The sequence below is a fragment of the Rhinopithecus bieti genome, unplaced genomic scaffold (genome assembly GCF_001698545.2).
Source record: "Rhinopithecus bieti isolate Rb0 unplaced genomic scaffold, ASM169854v2 scaffold_12070, whole genome shotgun sequence".
In the NCBI taxonomy this organism is placed as follows: Eukaryota; Metazoa; Chordata; class Mammalia; order Primates; family Cercopithecidae; genus Rhinopithecus; species Rhinopithecus bieti.
In genome coordinates this window covers 986,775-999,030 of record NW_016807449.1, presented here as the reverse complement: position 1 = coordinate 999,030, position 12,256 = coordinate 986,775, and the positions used below count along the sequence as shown (strand labels likewise).

The 12,256-nt window shown below is 44.0% G+C and overlaps 1 protein-coding gene across 5 annotated transcripts in view; it reads right to left on the bottom strand.

Moving 5' to 3' along the window:
- NTRK3 (neurotrophic receptor tyrosine kinase 3) overlaps positions 1-12,256 on the bottom strand; it is a 394,945-nt gene that overhangs the window by 48,287 nt on the left and 334,402 nt on the right. For 4 of the 5 annotated variants that reach the window (XM_017882063.1, XM_017882065.1, XM_017882064.1 and 1 more), the window contains 2 exons: positions 9,566-9,738; positions 5,743-5,986 (listed from right to left, as the gene is read on the bottom strand). In XM_017882063.1, the coding sequence (XP_017737552.1) occupies positions 5,743-5,986; positions 9,566-9,738 (417 nt within the window). Of the gene's footprint in view, positions 1-4,807; positions 4,959-5,742; positions 5,987-9,565; positions 9,739-12,256 lie in introns of those variants that run through there. The other variant, XM_017882067.1, reaches the window with a different exon arrangement.

The window sequence follows — 12,256 nt, the reverse complement described above, 5'->3', positions numbered from 1 at the left end:
CCAGTGAATTCACCTACTCATACTGTTATGTGACCTAGAAATGAATTTCTATTTCTGTTGCAACCATTATATACCTGAGTATCTATTTGTTACAGCAGTTGGCTCACCTTAACTAATACGTCTAGGTAAGCCTTGTCCATTTGGAAATCGGAGAAAGCATTCATATTTTAGCGCCAATAATTGCTAGGGTTTGAAAATGTCCTCCAAAGATCCTGTGTTGAAAACTTAATCCCCAATGCTACAGTGTTGAGAGGTGAGAACTTTAAGAGGTGATTAATCAGAAGGGCTCTGCCCTCATGAATGGATTAATGTTGTTTTCATGACAGTGGGTTTGTTATCACAAGAGTGGGTTTATCATAAAAGCAAGTTTGGCCCACTCTTGGTCTCTTGCCATGTGATGTTTTCTGCCATGTTATGACACAGCAAGAAGGCCCTCACCAGATGAGGCCCCTCGATCTCGAACTGCCTAACCTCCAGAACCATAAGAAATAAATCTCTTTCTTTAATAAATTACCCATTCTGTGGTATTCTGTTATAGCAACACAGAACAGACTAAGACAATAATTAATATTTATTGATTATTGCTCATCCTAAGAGCTTTATATTTACTAACTCTTAGTCCTTACAGAAAATGCATGTGATAGGGGATATTGGCTCCATTTTGCAGTTGAAGGCACAGAAAGGACAGGTAACTTGCCAAAGTTCATACAGTCAGGAATTATAGAAGCAGAGATTCAAACCAAGGCAGTGTGCGTCCAAGAACTTACAACTTTTCATCTGCTATGGGGATGCCAAGATATCCATAAAACCAAATATTCTTCCTGTAAGATTGGCTTGTTCTAAATGATTCCCACTTCCTAAGGATTACTGTTACTGTCTTTCTAGGAGTTTCTGGGAACACTGACCCAGAATCTCCAGCTTATAATCCAGTGCTTCACTACCCACTGCCAGACTTGCTTATGACCCACACTTGTGTGTCCACCTGGATTTTTAGCATACTTACCCCATCGTGTCCTAGACATTCAGTTCTGTCTTCTACCAGAACCTAAAGTGGGTCATCCCTGACTCAGACCATCACTCATTTGCCTCTTCTGAACATTCTCCCAGGATAATGAACTGCTTAATTAGATAAGACTTGCTCCTGCTGCCTACTGCTGCATTCCACATCATCTCCAAAGGTTCACCTCTCCTTAGTGAGCATCTGGTTATCTGCCTAGATTTCTCTTGGTCTGGAATGATCTATTTCCTAATTTTAAATTCCCTTTCTGACTTCATTCATTCATACTTTTATTAGGTGTCTAACAAGTGCCAGGTACTGTCACACAGGACAGCACACAGGTACACAGGACAGCAGGGTGAACAGAAAGGAACACTCCTGGAGCTCTAGATTAGTAGGATCCCATTCCCCCCGAATTCCATTCCTCCCTGATCTCAGTGTATTGACTCCTCTCCCCAAATCAAAACATTTGAAAACATCTGTATTCTGAAATCTCAACCTTCTCCCCTTCAGGACATTCAAAACTTTAATTCTAGATTTGACTATCAATTTCTTAGTGTTCTCTGATGTTCTTAGAAAGATATAGTGGTACCCAAAGCCTGCACTTGTGAAAGCCAGTGAAAAGGTAATCTTGGAAGCATTGAGTCAGTGATTCATAGAAGGAAAAGGTGTTTGTCATTATGAATGTCTTAAGAAATCGCTCTGGTGCTCTGGTGTGGGAATGTTTGTTTTCTCTCTCTAAATGTGTAACAGGAAATTAGGCAGTTCACCTTTGTAAATCGTTTGCATACCACTTATGCATGAGCCAGATGGTGCCTCTTCGTTTTAATAAATTAAAAATGAAAAAGAAAGACTATAAGGAGGAGTTTATCTCCATCTCTCCCCCTGCCCTTATATGCACATTCTGGAATCTGCACTGGGCAGGCAAGCATGCGTGCGCGCGCGCACACACACACACACACACACACACACAGGCCTGGATTATCTGCACTTAGTGGTATTAGGCATAAGAAGCTGACAAACTCTTAGGCCCAACTGATTTCAGTAACCAGTGACAGCAGAGAGGTACAAACCTGTCCGGGGATATCATCTCACAGAGAGAATCCTTCACAGTATTCTCGCTATCTGACAAATCAGAGCATTCCCCCAAGGCCTCAGCCGATGTATACTGAACAAAAAAGTTCTACATAAATCACCCAAATGTGGCCTTCACTCTAGGATTCATGAGCAAGACCCTATAAACATTTATGAGACGAAGAGGCAAGTATTAATGACCCAGTATTTCTATACATGTTGAAACCTGAAGAAAGACATTTTCCTGAGGTGGTCAATGCAAAGATTCTACTTCTTTGGAACAGCTGCATGATCCAGTTTATCTTCTAGTAGTCAGGGAGTCCCTCTCTCTGTCCCAGGAATTGCATATGGAAATAAAATTATCCACAGAGTTGTCTTGGCTTGGATGTGAGGGGAACTAGTAAGATAATGTAAATAAGAGCTTATTTAGTAAGTATTGTATTGCAGGCTCTTTATACAAATTAACTTGCTTAACATCAGCACAACTCTGTCGAGAGAATATTTTTGTTCTCACTTTAACGACAGAAAAATTGAACAGAGGTTAGGGGAAAATGCATTCAGGTTACATGGTTGCTAATGGTGGTTGCACATTAGGATGTGAACACAGGTAAGATTAGGCCTAAATCCAAGAATTCCATTGTCATTCCAATGTCTTCCAATATGAATAATAAGACTTCGGGGTTCATTTTGATGCGACTTCAGGCAAATCTACTTCTGCCTTTCATTTTACAGAAAAGTAGGGAACGAACAGTGGTGTATACAATAGGACACTGTGAGTAAGTGAACATGAAGATATTCCACAAGCTGGTCTTTAAATATCTCATCAGTAGAATACACAGATTTCCAATGGTGTGCTGTGCTTTTACTGTAAGAGTTATCCCTTTTTGTTCAAACTTCCTTGGGACCAAAAATATACATTTCAAGCTAGCTGGCCTTGGCTAACATCGCTCTTAGAACTCGTGAAGAAGGAATTGAGGTTACCTGTAGTGTGTACATATTCCCACCTCACTCTCCCTTCCTTAAATTCTAATCTACCCTGGCACCCACAGAAATTAGATAGATGTATTCCTTGTAGCCCTTTAAGTCATAAAGAGCAACAGTTGACAGTTGTTAAAGCAAGGGCAAAGAAACATCAATTGGGGATGTGATCTTTTTATTTTCTGTTTTTCCTCTTTTAAACCAGATTCAGTAAATATTAAGTGCACATCTAGAAGTAAGTTTGAAGGGCCAGTTAGCACATTCTGGTCAGACATGGTTTCCCGAGACTCTAGTGAAGTCAGTAGTTATCAGCTTGGCATAATCAAACATTTGCCTTTCACAGACAAAAACAATGAGCAATCCCTTGTTTTCATCAACACCAACACAGATCTGAGCACAGTCAGACAGACCAGCAAACCCCATTAAACTAAGTGGAAAGGCAATTAAATGGTGCCAGCTCCAGCCAGACTCTAAGAAATCTATGACCCATGCCCCCCTTAGTAACCACACCAATGCCTCTCTTGGAAATGAATGAAAAATATGGTCTAGACACTAAAGAGAGACTCCTCTTCAATATTTTCTGGCAGATTTGTCCTGGCCATCAGTCTGTGACTATTGCCACATCATGCCCCCTTTTCCATACCTGGGGATACTAGACAGGACAGGTGGCTAGAGAAGCTGCCCAGCTTGCTGTGGACACTCTATGCTTTATCTTATATTCTCTCATGACAGTACATCATCTGCCGTTCTTTGGTTGTACCACAAACAAGTCACTTTCCAACCACGAAGGTCATTTCTCAAATATTCCATTTTTCTCCCAACTATTGCTAAAATGAAGTGTCTTGACTGATCTGTTTTAATGTCTGAGTGATCTCATTTAGGCCTTCAGGAACATCCAGATAGAACTGATCTGCACCCACTTCAAATTCCCAGCCTCTGGTCCACCATGCTCAGGCCAACAGGACAATCATATCTATTTGACTCATGGTATGATCACTCATTTCTCCAAAGATGAGACAAATGGCTGCCATGATCCTGGCTATAGACTGAATGTTTGTGCAACCCCCAAATTCATATGTTGAAACCTAAGCACCAAGGTAGTGGTGTTAGGAAGTGAGGTCTTTGGAAAGTGACTAGGTTACGAGGGCAATGTATTCATATGGAAGAGTTGCCAGAGAGATCTCTTAACCCTTCTGCCATTGAAGAAGACACAGCAAGAAGATGGCCATCTATGAATGAGGAAGCAGTACCAGACAATGAATTTGTTTGCACCTTGATCTTGGAATTCCCATCCTCCAGAACCATGAGAAATAAACTTCAGTTTTTTGTAACCTATCCTGTTTGTGGTATTTGTTATAACAGCCGAAAAGGAATAAGACAACCCTTGACCTCCAAAACATTGTCCCACACTCTCCTTACAACATCCATCCAAACTCCTCTTCCTTTTGATGTCCCAGAAATAGATTTTCTGTTTTTTGTTTGTTTGTTTTGTTTTGTTTTTTAAGACAGAGTCTCACTCTGTCACCCAGGCTGGAGTGCAATGGTGTGACCTTGGCTCACTGCAACCTCCACCCCCCAGGTTCAAGCAATTCTCATGTTTCAGCCTCCTGAGTAGCTGGGACTACAGGCACATGCCAGCATGCCCAGCTAATTTTTGTATTTTTTAGTAGAGACAGGGTTTCACTATGTTGGCTAGGCTGATCTTGAACTCCTGACCTCGTGATCCACGCACTTCGGCCTCCCAAAGTGCTGGGATTACAGGCATGAGCCACTGCGCCCAGCCTTGGATCTTCTGTATTTTTTAGCAATCTGCCCTCAATCCGTTTGCAGAAGTTATCTCTGTGTCTCAGGTTGCACTCATATTTCCCCTTGCTGAGATAAGTGACACTCATGGCCATTCATTCTTTCCCTGGAAATAATAACATTATCAGAATCAGTCAATAATCCATGGAAAAAAAGACTCCCAAACACTCAGGGAAAAAAAAAAGATTCTGGGAGCAAAATAAGACTCTTGTTAATGTAAAGCAGATGACTATATGAAGGTAAAACTGAGCAGGATGGCTCTTCTCACAATCAGAAGTTTTTCTAGGATCTAACCTGTCCTCTCTCCAAAGGTGGCTACAGATAACGCTTCCTTTCCTCATCTGTTCTAGCCCATTTGGAAAATACTCAGCAATATATTAGCCATCTTTATTACTTTACTTAGGTTTCCTCTTCTTATCAAGATCTACCTTTGGAAACAAGGTAATTCTTAAATAATCACAAGATAATTTCAGAAAATAAAATGTGTCATGGGTGAGGCTAGATATGGGACTGGGTAGGGAGACATTAAACGTACTACCAAGTTGGGTGTGTCTGTGTGCGTGTTTGGGCACATACATATACATGTATGAGTATGTTTACATGAAGAATGAGTATTGGAGCACGTAAGAACACAATGCATATGTTATTGCAATGTACAGATTACAGTTCAGTTAAATGTCCAAGAAGAAAGGAGGAGTGGGCAATTGAGAACATGCTAAACAGGTATATTAAGATGCAAGAGAGGCCAAAAGGTAACTGTTGAGTGCATGTCTGGGCATGGGTGTATATATGTGTGCGCCAGAGTGACAGGGCTAATGGACAATCAAAAAGACATGTAAGCAAGGCGCTAGCTCTGTGACTGAGTCCTGCAGCTGGGAAAGTCACCTTACCCTGTAATAATCCGTGCTGTAGACATCTCTGGACATGCCGAAGTCCCCAATCTTCACTAGCAGATTCGCTCCAACCAGGCAGTTCCTGGTGGCCAGGTCTCGGTGCACAAAGTGCTGGGAGGCCAGGTACACCATACCCGAGGCGATCTGACTGGCGATGTGGAGCATTTGGGAGAGCCCCAGCTCACCTTTGGCCTGGCGTGGCTGTCCATCCACAAGGATCATTGCATCTGGCCCATGGGCCCTGCAAGAGCATGGGGAGAAGGGAGGGGGCAGAGAGAAATCAGGAGATCAAGGAGAAAGACCTTCCTGGGTCCCTGGCCTCTGGAATGCCCCACAGAAATAAACAAAATTTCCCCTTCCGTCCTGCCTATGGCCTGTTTTTATTGGCCCCAAATTAGATTATGTACATGTGGGTACGGGTGAAACTCCACAACCAGATTCTGACTAAGATGAGAGCAGACATACTCAAATGGAAGAGGGAATAAACCTACTATTTTTAATATTTCACTGCTTCCTAGGGTTTTCACGGTGCTAGATGTCTATTATAGAATAATTAGAAAAACAACAAATAACTCTGCCATAGCCCTTACTATGTGTTCTGATTGTTTTAAATATTGTAATTCACTCAACTTTCCCACCCCAATTTTGAAATAAAGAAATTGAGGCACAAAATGATGAGATTGCTCAAAGTCCCAGAGGTTCAGAATGGCCATATGTGAAATCAGGAAGTAGGATGTGAAACCAGACATGTGACTATAAAAAGAGAGCTTCTAAAAGGAGCATTGGAGGTGCTTGTTCCAAGATTCCCTGGCCCCGCACCCCAGTATTCTGATTGGCTAAGTGAGCTTGCTCATTTGCATTTCCCACTAGCTCCCAGGGCTGATGATGGCAGTTCATGCTCAGTGGCATTGGGACACTCTTAACCACTCCACTACACTGCTTAGCACTGGGTAACTTATGGCCTTAGCAGTGCACAGTGGAGAGAGCCTCTGACCTTGAAGCATGGGTCTGGGGTACCCCCAGAACCCATTCCATCCCAAATCAAGGCCTGGATTTGTTATTCTAACACCTTACCTAGTCATATCAGTCACTTTTAGTGTTCACTCTTTTCTCTAGAAAGCCCAGTGAGCCGTAACCATACCTAGGACCCTTATTTATGAAGTTGTGGACCAAGAAGCCCTGGTGTACAGCAAGGCCTCTGCCTGCTTTACTGCTTCTCTGATTTCCTCTGAAAAGCACCATTAAGTATGAGCACATCCCTTTTACCGTGGGCTCTGCCTACCTCACTCCTCAGAAGGAGGAAGGCTGCATCAGCTCTCAAGGAAGAGGGGTCAGCAGAGAAGCCTTTCCTTCTGTCTACCTGAAAGTGCAATCCAGCCTGCCTCTCAACACCACCAATGTGGAGATGCGAGAGCAGGCAGGGTCGGCCTGCGGGTCATGGAGGCTGTGTTTGTGAGAGAAGCCAACAGGATGCCTCCCAGGAAGGGTTGGCACGGCCTGTTGCTAAGAGCTTCTGGCCTCAGAGAATTCTTTAGAAGTTCACTCTTGACTGATAGTGCCTAGGAAGACAGATTAATGGAACCTACTGGGAATCTGGTCAGTAGTGGACGCTAAAGTTCAGATTTTGCTGAAAATTGCCCCAGGAAGACTGTCGAGCTTTGATTTAGATAGACTCCCCCATGCTGTCTTCAGGAAGGGATCCCATAGAGACACAGAGGTCTTCAGAGTGTCAGCAAGTCCTTGTAGAACCGTACTCACATGCGCGCATTCCCCATGCTGTCTGCTGTGGAGAAGGCAAGGCACTGGCACTGCCCCTCACCTTATATACTTCTTTCTGTTTCTTTTGTGCTCCTTTTCCTTTTCATCTTACTTTCTGCTTCCCCCACTCCTTACCTTTACTCCAGGCTCTCACTCTTTACCTCCCTTCTACTACCTTCTTTCTCTTCCCTTTTATCCTGCATGACAGTAGTGCAGAGGTACCTAGGACCTCTCCTTAACCCTGCTGGTGGCTCTTGAGGCTGGAGGTACTGCTGAATGTAAGGATAGGGTGTGGTGAAAAGTAGGGCATGCCCCTTGGGCTCCAGGGGAACAAAAGGACAGGGTAAGGCTATTCTGAATATTGAGAAAAGGTGTTGCCTGGATTAGAAGTTACCATGGTTCACAATTCTCTTAAGATAGTAATAGTAATAACTTTAATAGTAGCTACCATTGGTTGATCACTGAGCTACTTGCAAAACTTGTCTAAGCGTTATACATACACAGTCATTTAATACTCATAGCAACAACCCCGTGAAGCAGTTATTAATAGTCATGTTTTCTATGAGAGAAAATTAAGATTTAATAATGTGCTCCAATTTGCAACTAAGATGTGACAAATCCAAGATATGAACCCAAATCTGTCTTATACTAAAGATAAAGTTCTCCAGGAAAGGAATCCATTTCATTGTGAATCCAGGTTTAGAAGGCTTAGAACATCCCACAAATACTTTCATTTCCTTCAGGGCCATTTTTGCAGAAACTTCACTCATCAGCAGAGTTCCAGAGAGTCCTCCATTCCATTGCCTGGTACTAACTCATTTCTTTGCCCCTCAAAACCACAACACCCTACTGAATGTCCCACATCAAGAGGATGCTTAGCAGTTTTTGTGAGTGGGCTAGAGCCTTCTATAATTTACATTTGAACTTTGGAAATCTTATCCTCAGCCAGAGTTCAATGAGATTCAAATTGTGGCGGTGGCAGAGGCCACACCTTAAGTATACAGGGCCCGTGGGTTTAACCTGTTTCTTGGGGCCTTGGGTTCCACAGACCTTCACACAGGTGTTCCTTCCATATCTGGGCACTGTTTGGAAGTGGCATCTGCAGAAGGCAGAGGAGTCCTAACTCTGCACTAGTGATGAGATGCTGTCTTCTCTGGAGAAGGGAGAGTCACCCTTGAAACTTCATCCAGAACTTCTGGCTGGAGTTCCAGTCTCTTACCAGTCACATTAAGAGCCTTCCAAGTCCAGACGATCTTGTTCCAGTCTCGGAGAAACCCTTCTTAAAACAAATCCTTTCTTTTTAGAATAGTACTATCCAATAGAACCTTCTATTGATGGAAATGTTTATACTGTGCTTCCCTGTATGGTAAAAACTACCCACATATGACTAACAAGTACTTGGCTAATGTAACCAAGGAACTAGTACGACTGAATTTTTAAACCTTATTGAACTTTAATTAATGTAAATCTAAATTTAAATGGCATAGGTGGCCACTGTACTGAACAGCACCGTTCTAGAATTAGCCTGAAGAAAATCAGTCCCCTTTTTGTTTCAACCATCTCTGCCACCTGATGAATTGTAACCTTGGACCTTCTTACTCCACATCAAAAAGTCTCTAGCACGAAGGTTTCCAGGAGGGGTGTAAGATACTAGCCTCACTTTGCAAGTGAGAAACTTAAGGCACAAAGGGAGAAAGCTATTTGCAGCATCAGAGAAGGGTGGCCCTAGAATCTTGGAGTTGTAAGCCACAGGCTATGGGGCTTCCAGACTCCTGCTGGACCTATTCCAGACCCTGATCTTCTTCTCAGTCCATTTTGGAATGAGGAAGAAGAGTATAGGATACTTACCATAGTATCCTCAACTTGTTTTCCCTACAAACCAGGGACAAAGGCCTGAATCTGACTGCTAAGGAGATGATGTATAGTAATGAATGTATTCATCTAATTTCTCATCCTGAGAGGTAAATGTTTAGAAGGGGTAGTACAATTTCTGGCTCCAGGGAAAACCCCAAGAGCTCGGTGGGACTGGGGTCAGGTGTGGGGGAAGACAATCCTTCCTTACCTGAGGAACTTATTCAGGTCTCCATGCTTCATGTACTCAAAGACCATGATGAGGGGGTCCCCATCGCCACACACTCCATAGAACTTGACAATGTGCTCATGCTGCAGGTTGGTGAGCAGTTCGGCCTCCCTCTGGAAATCCTTCCGGGCAGCCAGGGTGGGATCCTTCAGGGCCTAGGAACAATGCAGGACACAGGCGTTTGGCAACTACAGGGCAGGGGGCTGTCTTTTCTACTTCTGGAAAGAAACTGGCCCCACACACCACTGGGTTACCAATAAATATGAATCTAAATGGAATTTAAAGACAATGAAGCTCAATCTGAACTATGAGGCCTGACTCCTTCCTCCTCCAGCACTTTGATCCCTGCAGAAATAGAAACCCACTCTCTGACATCCACATCCTATGCACTCTCCAGTGATTTCAAACTCTGTTCATCACAGAGCCGTGGGCTTCCACTGGTGAGTGTACATGGCAGCTGGAGGGGCTGTGAGGAGGAAAGTCTGGCAAAAGCCCCTGCTCCTAAGGTTTTCTTTGAAGAAACTGTCCCACAGCTAGAATAAACAGTGTGAAAACCACTGCCCCAGTGCTTAACTTTGTGAATTAGTCACATGCTCATAGCCTACTGGAAACTGGGCGTGCAACACAGTAAAGTCTCCTTGTCTTTTGGAGTCCTTGTTTTTAGATTGTGAAGGTATCTACATTTGCAGTGGGGAGTGAGCACTTTGACCTCTGGAAGGCACCTGTGTTCTCCCAACAGGGGTTTGGAGGAAGCAATAGGGTGGGAAGAGTGGGGCGGCAGCTATGGGAATGGCAACTAGTGGATAGAAATCTCAGATACACTCAGGGCCAGGCAGAGTCCTACAAAGTCCTAGTGCAGGATGGAAAGGAGCATCTGGGGGCCGCCAGAATGCCACCATTCAGCCTCTGTAAGGGTGAAAACTCAAGTGTGAGAAACAGGTGCAAACCAGGCCACTTCCTGTAGGGCCAAGGAGGATGAATATACCCAGGCAGACTGTAAGTTGTACATGTGGATTTCCCAGCACCAGAAGGGGACTACAAGACCAAAGACGAAGCCTTTGAGCACATCTGAAGGACCTTGGTTACGGCACTGCCATGGGCACAGCAATAGTGGCTAGATGGACAATGGTCTGTGAAGAGGAGGGGCCCTTTCTGCACGAGGACCAGCTTGTGCAGGTGGGCGCCCCCATTTCTCCCTATGAGGCCAGAAGGCAAATGGGGCCAAACATTCAGTTGCTTCAACTGACACACTTTAGTAACCTCAATAGACACAACACAAGGCAATGAGGAAGTGAGTGTAACATTGGCTCACCATTTTCAGGGGAGTGACAATCTAGACAGACTAGAGATTGCTTTGCATTTTCTCTGCTATGTGTCAGGCTTTTTCAGGCTGACAGGTCCCTTCTATAGATCATGCAAGGGCCAAAACATCTCCCTCACCAGACATCTTTCTCCTGTCCCTGCAGCCCCATTATCTGAAATCTGTAGGACTTTCCTGGTTCTAGCACTGCTGTAATGTGAATATGCCAAAAGAGATGTATCTAGGGGGTCCATCAAACCTCTCAGCCCTTAGCACACATCAGAAATGATGGACTGTTAGCATGAAAGGAGCCCTAGACATCATCTACTCCTGCCTGCTCATTTCTGGAGTTGGAGAAACTGAGGCTGAGCCTGTCCAGGAATCAGCTCACATTCACACTAATTAAATGACAGACACTTAGAGTTTGACTGGACCTCAGTACTCTCCTTGTGGACCTCACAGTGCCCCAAAGTTCAGTAGCAATGCCTCTAGGGTCATCAAGTGGAGGTGTGGTCTTCCAGCCAGAGATGAAGCCCCCTTCAACTTCAACCAGCACCACCTTCATTCTTTTAAAATTTGAAGGCTTCATAAAAATATTGTTTGATTAAATGAATCTATGGCTGACAAAAATATTGAAAGTTATCTAGCGTTACTTTCCCATTTTACAGATGAGATAACTGGGGTTCAGGATGGGGAAGTAACTTGCCAAAGATCACGTAACAAGTAACAGCTTGGGTCTGGCACCCAGGACACTTTCCTGCCCAGCACCCCTGCCTGAATTAATTTATGGGATAAATTAGTCACTAGGCAGTTCCCCAAGAGAATGGTGGGCAGAGGAATAAAAGGATGTGAAAGTATAGAGAAGAGGGTCAGGAAAGGGGTGTGGCATTGGCTGCCAGCAGAGTGGCTGGGCCCAGTGAAGGTGCCAGGCTTGAGGATAGGGCAAGGACATTTGATCAGCCCATTGCTGATTTTTACCAGACCTGATTCTATGTGTTCTCCACTTCAACTCTGGCTGATTGCTCTGCGAAGCTACCTAACAACAAACGAATAGGATGTAACGTCCACCTACATCCAGAACAAAGACATTTGAGAAGTCAGAGAGTCATGGTGAGAGAGAGTCTCTCCTAGGGACCCAGCTCCCAGCAGCAGCCCTGAGCTGAATGGGCTAGGTCATGGGTATTAGATGATGCAGAGTGATTTATTTGTTAAGAAGGAGGAGGAGGAGGAGGAGGAGGAGGAGAGGAAGAGGAGGAGGAGGAGGAAGAAGAAGAAGAGGAAGGGGAAGGGGAAGAAGAAGAAGAAGAAGAAGAAGAAGAAGAAGAAGAAGAAGAAGAAGAAGAAGAAGAAGAGGAAGAAGAAGAAGAAGAAGA